Below are 10,793 nucleotides of genomic sequence, written 5' to 3'. Positions count from 1 at the left end.
AAGGAAACAAAAGTGGAAAAAATGTTGCTTTCAGACTTACCTACATCTTTGTTCTGTTTAGAGTTATACATGGCTACAAAAATGTCCAAAGTGTGAGTGTATTTAATGGGCGTAAAAACTTCATGACACTTACAATTTTATTAGATGTTTTTCTATATAGTAGTGAAGTGTCTTTTTTTTTCTTGTTAATTTAGAAGTAGGATAAACTGTCAAGAGAGAGAAGTTCTCATCTGTAGAGACAGGGGGACAAAATTTCAAAAGCAGCCTCTAAATACAGCTTTTAATAATTTTTGAGGAATTATTTGCAGCTGCCAGCAGGAGAACTTAATGGTTCTAATTAATTTGAATTAGAATGACTCGAGTGCTGGTTCAGATACTACAGAAGAAGGAAAACATTGGTCAAAATTCTCATAGCGATTGCACACATCCAGCCTACAATAGGATAAATATATCTGAGCTTATTGGGAGAAAATACTGATGTTTTGTCAAAATCAGGTCACTTTAATATTTCTGAGCTCAGTTTTTGTAGTATAATACCCCTTAAAATCCCAGTCACTTTGTGTATGGGGTTTTTTAGCTGTTATTCCGACTAGCAATAGGAATTGCAAAATATTGCATTTAATAAACCTAAAGTAAAAAATGTAGGGAACGATGTGTGTGCATGTACATACACATGCACACACAGATGATCAGAGCTTAGTGCAAATAATTCTGAAACAGTAGTGGAAGCTGGATCTTGCCTATGGTCCATCTACTCCGACAGATGAAAGAGCACAAGGAGCTTCACGGATACTGGATACTCTGACATAGTAGAAATCCCCATGCATTTTTAAGATCAGGTTTACAAAGCTTTAATCTTCTCTATTTTTTAACTTCTGCGATCAGCTTTATATAGTCTTACAATAATTTAAATACTCAGCTGTGCTTTTGTTTTGCTAAGTTTTTGATCTCAATAGCATCCAGTAGTGCTGAGTTCCACAGTGTAGTTATATGTTCTGTGAGAAGATACAGTCTTACATCTGAGTAAGTTTTAGTTTCATTCACTAACACCTCTAGGAAAATGGAGGTTTTATCTCAATTTCCAGATTGTGCACTATTTCATATGTTTTTAACTATGCCCTGATTTCTTTCCAGGTTGAGCAGTCTTAATCTTTTCGGTAATTCTTCATGTGATTTGAGGGGCTTGTTTATTGTAACCAAAAGTGTACTTTCTGAAACAGGCTAGTGGACAGAAGGGATCCAATAGGAAACAGAAACAGGGTCTATTTCTAGTGAGTAGTTACCTTAGAGCTTAGACTGATGATTGCCAGCGATTCAGCAATAGTCTTCTCATATAAAATTCATTGCCTTGTCACTAAAATGCAGTAACTGGCTTTGCAGGCAGTCCTAGTCCATTGCAACGGACGAGTCAAACACATTTACACATTGGAGAGTCATCTGCCATTGTTACCAATTCATCATACTTAACTAATTCTCTCTTCCTTTCTTCAGGGATTTTTGGAGGCTTGATATAACTCACATGAGTGATTGTATTAGCATTTTATAGTTCCAGTGATTTTCTTCTTACAGGGATAAATATTGGTCATTCATAATATATTTTGAAGATGGTTCCTCCTTGCACAATCTCTCAAAACTTGATTTGCAGAATTCTTACAATAAATTGGTATCAGCTATTCCTGCAACCCTGTCTGGCTAGGAGAGACCTGTCGGTGGCCAGTCTTCTAGAGGAAAGGGCAGGTTCTTCATCAGGAGCCACAGGATGACTCTGGGACCTGGGTTAGGAGTTAAGGGGGGGTATGTGTGTGAAGGCGGGGTTGTTGTTGGGTTTCTTTTTTTTTTCCCCCTTTCTTTTTTGGGGGTGATAAATAAATGAAAATAAATGCCAAACCTTTACATTAAGCATATCTAACTATTTTTAGCCCTAATAGTCTATTAGAATGATAACTTAGATTTTAAAATCGTATTTCTACTACAGCAATTTTTTTAGTGTGATTCTCACTAAATTTCTCTCCTTGCACTTGTGTAGTAGCTGCAGATTAATCTCATCATACATAAGGATTTCCATATTGATTTTCATATATATCAGCTTTCTCAGGACATTTTCAGGCAGGTTAATGTCTGGCTTAAGTTCAAATACCAACTTGTTGAAGTCTATAAATTTCTATATGCCAACTGCAAAAATAAGTTTATTACTCTTTTAAAAAGATGAACAATGCAAAAATAGAAGTGAGAAATATGGCAACTGATGAATTTATTAAATCAGATTACTGAAATCAATATATCAATATTTTGTTCTCTGTACCACATAATCATTTATTAGAGATGTTTACAGTTAATAATAGAGCAAGTTTTATTGTCTAGAAACTGGTCATTTGAAATACTGTCTCTAAAGAGGAAAAATTAATTTCATAGGACAGTTGACTTTATTCTGTGCATTATATATTCTGCTTTGCTCTATGCATTCCAAATCCTTCTAATTCATATGGTTTACTCAATAAATGTTGTTATTATATAGGTTCTTGGGCAGATCGCTCACCTCTGCATGAGGCAGCCAGTCAAGGACGTCTTCTTTCTCTAAAGACTTTATTGTCACAGGTGAAGGCTGTGTTCTTAAAATTGCTTTCATTTTTAATGTTACTTAATTTCTCAGCATAGATTATTAATGCAGATTTAGTATGCTTTGCTTTGCTTTTTTCACTTGAATTTTTCAGAGCAATACACATTTAGGAATTTTTTCTATGATAAGATATAAGTTAATATTTAAAATATTTCCTCTGTATGTTTTAAAACTTCCCCCCCCAAAAAAATTTTTTACCAAAGCTGTATCTAAATGTATATCAGTCTTCCCCTCTTGCAAGGTATAAGTCAATATAGTTCTACTGCTTTAAGCCCTCAGGTAAATAGAGCTAGTCAGGAAGATACTTGTTGAGGGGAAGAATCACTGAAAGATTCTGGGTTTTGCATAGTTGTGATTTAAAAAAAAATATATTCTGTTAATAGCAAAGGGAGAGGCTGTGAACCGCTAAATTTTAATATTACAGTATTGTCATATTAGCTACTACAATACTGAGGAATTATACTATAGAATACACTTGATGAAAGCCAATAGATACAACTATTAGTTCTTAAGAATCAAACAACATCTACTGCAGAAAATTTCAAGGGCTTGATGATTTTATCAATCAAGAAGAGTTTTCCGTGCTAAAATTCATGGCTTTAGATATTTCAGACCTTAAGTCAGAGAATCATAGAATCACAGGACAGTTTAGACTCAGGGCCTTGTTGAGTTTTAAAGATCACCAAGAGGGGAGATGCAACCAACCTCTCTGGACCCCTCTTCCAGGGTTTCACTGTCCCCACAGTGAAATTTTTTTCCATGTAACTAATTGGAATTCACCATGTTGCGACTAGTGTCTGTTGCCTTTTGTGCATCTCAGCAGTCTGTTTCCATCTTTATACCCTCTATATCCTATGATTTAAAAAAAAAAAAAAGAGCTGACAACTTACTTTTATTCTGTTATATAAGTTGATTGATGAAAGAGTCTTTTTATGCTCACTGAAGATTTATTTATTGCAAGTAGAGTTTTAAGCCTATTTAGAGTATTGTAAACTATTCATTTGAACAGTAGTGTGAGGAAACGACTCTTAACAGCTAACAGCTTTTGTATGATCTTCATATGTCATTCATGTCTTGTTTAGGGGTACAATGTAGACACACTAACAATTGACCAAGTAACTCCACTTCATGAAGCCTGCCTGGGAGATCATGTAGGATGTGCAAGAATCCTTCTGGAAGCAGGAGCAAATGTAAGGGGTGTTTTTTTGTATATGAAGTCCAATGCTAACCTTGGTTTAACTGAGAAGGATATATTCCTTAATTTTTATTTTTTTTTAATTGGTATTTCTCTCTACTCACCCTATGGATTGTGTTGATCTCATTTAATTACAATAAGCTGCCATCTGAAAGCTAGCAAAGGAAAGTGATGGGTCAAAGAAACATCATTAGAGAAATGTTAGGTTAAAAGAAAAAAAATCCCAACCAAACAAACCACGTAATTGTATGTGTAAGAGTAAATATCAAACAGAAGAACAGTAACAGGGAAAATAGATGGGAGTTGGGCAGACTCTGAGGCAGAGTAATGAATTGGAGAGAATCTGCTAGCAGGATGTCACCAGCCTTATTTCTTCTCTGAATTTCGTTACATTAGTTCTCTTCTAAAATATAGAATGCGTCCCTCTCCTTTACTGGTTTCCTCTTGCTTTGAGTGGCTTGCAGGAGACACTTCTTTTAATCTCCAGGCTGTCTTTTGTCACACTGCACCTGTGTGCTCTTAAGATTCTTTGGTCCGAGTACAAAAAAGCACTGCTTTTTTCTGTACTCCTGACACAGGCTGTCTGTTATCCCAAAACAAAAATGGAACTTTACAGACCACTTTCACTACAACCTCTGCTGACATTGGAGTTCAAATGCGTAGTTTCCCAAATCTCTGATCTTTGTGACAGAAATATTTATTGTCCTTACAATTCAGTTTTAAGAACCATGTAGAATATGTCTGTGTTACTAAAGAAAAAGAAAAAAATACATATATGTTTCCAAAAACAATTCCTCTCCACTTCGGCTAGCAGATTCTAAAGATACAAAACCATAGGTACTATATACAAAACGATAAGAACAAATTTCATTTTCCTATCCGAATTTTTTTAGTACTTTTAATTGTTTTGGTGGATTTGGGGGGTGCATGGAAGAGGATAGGCCAGAGTCCTGGAAGGAGCCCTCTCCTAATACCTGTGATCCTTCCTTTAGTATTATTATCCCTCACAAATTTGTCTAGTTTCTCTCCTCATTCTCTCACACTGGGAATATTCAATTAACTAGTGAGGTGGTGAGGTTGGTATTAAAACAGCGAGCCTGTAGCTTTGTCTCCATCCTGTGAAGTATCACTCCGACCTGGAGATCAAAACCACGAAGAAAATGGCAAATAATTCTCACATTTAATAGGGAGTTTGCGTTCTTGACAGAGAACTCTGCGGAGAGAAGGTCCCCATTATCCCATTACTACACAAAGTGTAGATTTTCTATATCAATGAAACAAGCTAAGTGCAATGACTTTTGAAAATTATTTACTGCCCAGATGTTAATGTGTGCTGTTTAGTATTCCAGGTGTACTTTAGTTTATTCAAGATAGTTTAACAAGAATAATAGTAAACTAATTTCAACTGAGGGGTGTGGTGAGAGGAAGACAGTAGCACAGAGACTGATCAGTTAAGCTATGTTATTCTAACCAGTAATTTTTTTAGTATTTTAATGCAATTTCTAACTATATCCTGTTTAAAAAGTTTTTAAAAAGAAAGAAAGCTTTTCTTTCAATTCTGCTTCTAAGTAGATTTTATATATTCTAGGTAAACGCTACAACCATTGATGGAGTGACACCTTTATTTAATGCATGTTCGAGAGGCAGTGCGGCATGTGCTGAGCTCCTGTTAGAGTATGGTGCCAAAGCTCAGTGGGAGTCCTGTCTTCCGTCACCAACTCATGAAGCAGCCAGCAGAGGTAAGAAAGTTTGCTGAGCAAACATGGAGCAGTTGACAAATGTCTCAATAATAGTGTTAAGATATGTGTCCGGTTTTGTCTATGAGACAGCTTACTGAAGTTGAGCAAACTCTGTCATGCTTTGTACTGACAGGTCACAGTGAATGTCTGGAGGTACTGATATCCTGGGGTATAGATGTTGACCAAGATCTTCCTCATTTAGGAACACCTCTGTATGTAGCATGTGTTTCTCAGCAGATCCATTGTATTCGAAAGCTTCTTTATGCAGGTATGTCATGATTTAAATAATAATGTGACTAGTTTGTAAAATAAGCGTACTGTACTCACTTTTGAAGTGAGCTGTGCTCAATCAATGAAACTAGAACCCTTCCTTGCAGGGCTCTACTTCTAAGTATATTCTGTGGTGCATGTTTTCTTATAATAACTTACTATGTCTTTCATTTTTTTGTGGCATAGCAAGCATATGAGGGAAAAAGGAAGCAAGACCAATAAGAATGGATGTTCAAAATTTTTAGCACCTACTACAGCTTTCTAGATGTTCATTTTCTGTAGGAAAAACAAAGGTAAAAAATCAGCTTTGAGAAAGGAATTTTATACAGCAATCATTGAGCTTTCAACAGAACTTCTTTAGCAATGTAGTCCCACCCTTTTTCATTCTTGAGCATGTTCTGATTGATCTTTTTACAAGGCATAAAGGCTGAGTTGCAGAGAGAAGAGGTAAGGTAAAAGGCATTTGATCCTAAATTTCACATTATTTATTTAATCAACGGGAAAGAGATATTGGAGGCTCACTCTGTTTCAGCACAAGTGCAGGGACACAATTAGCGTAGCTAAAGGATCATTTGCTGTGTTTCAGGTAATGACATACAAGGCTTTTGAGTCCTGCAGCACAATGAATGAAAATGTATATATGAATAATTACAGACTTGCCATCATTGCACCGGAATTGTTTTTCTAGTTAATTGCAGGTTATTTAGAACTTAAGCAAGCAGTTAAATTGTTTCTCGTTAAGTCAGTCTCCTTGTATGATTAACTATCCTATGTCAGAATTTTATGTTTAAGAACCACAGAAGTATAATTAGCATATTTTGGGATTCAAATACTACCATACATTAAAAACAGTAACAGAAGGGCATATTCTACATTCGTTGGTGCCCTGAAGTAGAAAAGGGTATGTAAATTGAGAATATAAGTAACTACTTATGTCAATCTGAATTTTTTCGTATTTTATCAGTTTATGAGAAAGTATTAGAAGTTGAAAAGCAAATAGACAATGAAATAGGCAAGAGAATGATATTGTGGAAGTATTCTCAAGTTGTTACTACTGAGAACAATGAGTTATTCAGACTTCAAATCTAATTGCTAGGCCTGTGATATTATTAAATTATTTTACTCAAATGGGAATTAAAAAGGCAAAAATTGTTGATTAAGGGAGAAAAGTTGGTAAAGAAGCCAATTTTTCGTCTCATAAGATCAGTAAAGCTCTCTTAAGAAGTCTGGGTTTTTCTTCTGCTAGAATAGTCTAGAAAACTGCTGGGGCAAACCCAGTTTTAGGGGGACTAATAGCTTGCCTATAAGGGAAATTCTTCCATACTAGCTAGTTTTGTTTAACTCTTGTATGGATAATTTTTTCTTGAATGCGTTATTGCAAACTAATTTAGTCCATTTTAATTTAAAATAAATTAGCAATTCCTTATTAGTACAAAAGTGTAATAATTAGAATTCTGTGGATTGGGAGAATTAACGGTTTGGGTTTTTTTCCCTATTAGCTTTCTTGACTGTGTACCCCACCTTATTTAAAATTAAGTCCTTTATAGAAAAATCCTTGATAAAGGTTAGATGGGATGAGAATCTATTTCAAGCCCTTTGCCAGCTTCAACACATGAAAAACTATAAAGCGTCCAAGTTATATTCCTTCTTGAGCTGGTGTACTTACAAAAATATAAATACTAAACTTCAGCTTAGTGATTCTTTTTAAAGACTTAAATAAGGAAAGTATATTTCTGTAGCGCAAATTTTCTTAAACATGTACAAAATGTATTTTTTTATAATTAGGGCAACAATGATGCTCAAATGACCTAATTTGATTTTTCTTTTCCTTCTTTTTATTAAGTGTTTTCCTTTAAAATCTAGTTGTACTTAGGTAATAAAACCTAGGGTAAGTGTATAGGTTCAAAAAAACCCACTGATATGATTAGCTATAGTGCTATGCAATAAAATTAATAAAGTGGCTGAATTCACTGTGTCATTCTAGGATAGTGGAGTTTTTTTGTTTGTTTTGTAACATCATCTTTACTCAATGACAATTTTAATTAATCTCTTCTTACATCTCTTTATGTGCATCTACTCACCAGGTGCCAATGTGCAGAAAGGAAAGCATTTGGAAACTCCGCTCCATGCAGCTGCCCAGCATTCTAGTACAGAGATCGTAAACTTACTCCTTGAATTTGGGGCAGACATAAATGCCAAAAATACAGATTTTGAGAGGCCTATTGATTTAGCTGCTCCAAGCAGCTTAGTGGAGAGACTGCTGCTCCTCCATGAAGGTAAGTTTTACATGTGTGTTTTTGCAACTATAACTTGTATTCTTAAAAAAAACAACCCACGCCCCCCAAAAGAACTCCAACACTCCAAACAACCCATGTTATTGAAGCTAACATTGTGCTTTATGAAATTAATATATTAACATTCAGGTAAATTCTTTTCTAACTATAAAAATACCCAGTAATATTTAGTCTCAGGCTAGAGCCTGTTGACCAAGCAGCATCAGAATTTATTCAAGCTGAAAAAGTATCATCTTATGTTTATTGGGTGTTTACAAAATTAGACATTAAAGCTACACTTTTATTGGCTGTTACAGACCTTGTTAAAAAGAAACAGAATATTTCAATTTCAGTTTAAAAATATATTTAGTTTTGGCCAGCTGTCCCAATATTTTTAAAAATATATTTTCAAGTGCATATAAAGTACTTTATTTTGATTGTAGGCAAAAAGTATAATAAGTTTCATTTTCTAAGTTTTCTTTACTGAATTATAAGTAACCTGAGAAACAGGATTCGACACTTAAAAGTCCCTTAAAACTCCTAAAGGTCTGTTGCCTTAGAGAGAGAGAGAGAGAGAGAGAGAATATGCCAAAGGGAACTGGATTTGTTCAGGCTGACCTATGTACAGCGTGAAAATAAGCCACAAGACAAAGGTGGGAAATAAGCAGCGAAACTATTGCAATAACAGTGGGCATCTCTTTAGAGGTGAACTGACGAGTAGCACTGATTAATGTTTTCCTCCAGAAAACATCTATGTAGTCTGAATGCTGTTAAAAAAAACCTTCTAAAAACAGTTGGTTATCACAAAACTACTAAGGCTAGTAGGATTTTTAAAAGCCACAGCAGAGATGTAAAAAAAAATTAATTGGCATGAAACGTGTATGGTTTTATTGCCCAGAGAAACACAGCAATGTGTTCATTTTGAGGGAGAGAGGGGGCGTAGAGGGACAAAGGCATTATTATAAGCTAGTGAGACCATTAAACATGGTCCAGGATCTCGGGGTATTTTGCCTGCCTATTCTTGTTGCAGTGATGCATTGGTACTGCAGCTTGCGGTGCCGTAGCATGTATTTCACCTGTTCTATTAATAAAAAAAATTAAAAAAGCAAACTAACCTGCAGTTTTTAAAGTTGTTGACATCAGATATTTTCTGGGAGCAGGTTTTTAATTTGAAAACACAAATTATTTGCTGACCTGACCTTGCTTTTTTGAGTATTTCCCTGATTATTAATAAGGTTTCAGCAGCCCCAGTCTTTATCTTTGAGGGCAAAAGGGCAATGAAGGAAAAGGAAGGAAGAAAAAGCACAAATTTGCAAAATGTGAACATTATTTTTTATAAATCCCATTATTGTGCAAGACCTTTTTAAAAGAAAGAACTGGCTTTTATAGTTGTGTAATTAAACTCCTTTCTTTTTTGTTTGCAGCCACACCATCTTCTCTTTGTCAGCTTTGTCGACTATGTATCCGAAATTATATAGGAAGAGCTAGACTGCATCTTGTCCCACAGCTCCAGTTGCCAACAATACTGAAGAATTTCTTACAGTACAGATAACATAGTAATTAACCTTTAGAAACTTGAATAACAAGTACTTTTTCTTCTCTCTGTTTATTGTACGTTTTATCTAAAGAACTGCTGGGTGGAAAAAAAGCCTTTTGCATATTACTTTAAAAAAAAAAAAAATTGTATCTTTGACACCTGGTGTTGGTATATAATAATAATTGGGAGCCATTCAGCAACTGGTACCAAGGTGCTAATAAGGCTGAATTGAATAAGTGTGCTGATACTCTGGGAAATGATTGTATAGCTTTAGCTTAACACTTACTAAATAGCTTTAGTGCTGTTAATTTTAATTGTATTTGTACTTTCAAAATCTGTTTGACACACCTGAACCACAAAGAGTTTCTTCATTATTATTTGTTAAGTCAGTCCATTTGGAGTCATTATTTTATGTGTTTTTAAATTTCTATTGTTTGTGTACCTAAAAATACTTGGTGATAGGTGCACTATATACTTGATAAAAATAAAACAAATAATGCCAATTTTTCTTCTTTTTCTTTATATAGACAATTCATTAATGACAGTGAGAAACTTCCTTTATTCTCCCTCACTGCCTGTGATGTGAATTGGAATTATGCTGCTGTGAACATAATCACAATTTTTTCGGTCATGCACAATTTATAGATTCTCTGTTTATTAGTACAATTAGTAACTTTAAAAATTCCAGAGGAATATTCCCCAAAAGCCTTAATGCTGTGATACTTTTGATCTCCTCTTGTAAAACAGAATTATCTGGGCTCTTTCCATATCTTTTCATAACAATGCTGTACCCCAACTCATGGGCATATTAAATAATTATTTGCCTCAGAGAAAGACATGTATTATTGTATAGTATCTGTGAGGTTTCTGAAAGCATATCGTAGAGATGTGGATACTGAATCTTCAACCTCAAGTTCAGGAGATGGATGCAAGGCTCCAGAAATACATCAGTTCCCTGTATCAGGACAGGTATCACTCTGAAAAGGACATTATTTTTCTTGCTGTCTGGTTTATAAACAATTAGCCAGCTCCAAAAATCATGTTGCAGAATCCCAGAATGCTCTAGCAGGCATTTCTGTGATCAGGTTGAAAAGTTACTGTTCAACTCTCTAGCCAGAGACGGAATGCTGACACCCCCAAGAGACATTAGAAAACCCATGGG

The 10,793-nt window shown here is 34.9% G+C and overlaps 1 protein-coding gene across 2 annotated transcripts in view; it reads left to right on the top strand.

Annotated features, from left to right (window-relative positions):
- Nucleotides 1-10,240, top strand: part of ASB5 (ankyrin repeat and SOCS box containing 5) — a 31,452-nt gene extending 21,212 nt beyond the window's left edge. For both annotated transcript variants that reach the window (XM_009578926.1, XM_009578928.1), the window contains 6 exons: nt 2,516-2,595; nt 3,700-3,807; nt 5,401-5,551; nt 5,685-5,819; nt 7,906-8,097; nt 9,519-10,240. In XM_009578926.1, the coding sequence (XP_009577221.1) occupies nt 2,516-2,595; nt 3,700-3,807; nt 5,401-5,551; nt 5,685-5,819; nt 7,906-8,097; nt 9,519-9,646 (794 nt within the window). In that variant the 3' untranslated portion in view covers nt 9,647-10,240. The remainder of the gene's footprint in view (nt 1-2,515; nt 2,596-3,699; nt 3,808-5,400; nt 5,552-5,684; nt 5,820-7,905; nt 8,098-9,518) is intronic.
- The last annotated feature ends 553 nt before the right edge of the window (nt 10,241-10,793 follow it).

This window comes from Fulmarus glacialis, unplaced genomic scaffold (genome assembly GCF_000690835.1).
Source record: "Fulmarus glacialis isolate BGI_N327 unplaced genomic scaffold, ASM69083v1 scaffold27435, whole genome shotgun sequence".
Classification (NCBI taxonomy): Eukaryota; Metazoa; Chordata; class Aves; order Procellariiformes; family Procellariidae; genus Fulmarus; species Fulmarus glacialis.
This window is presented reverse-complemented; position numbering and strand designations above follow the sequence as displayed.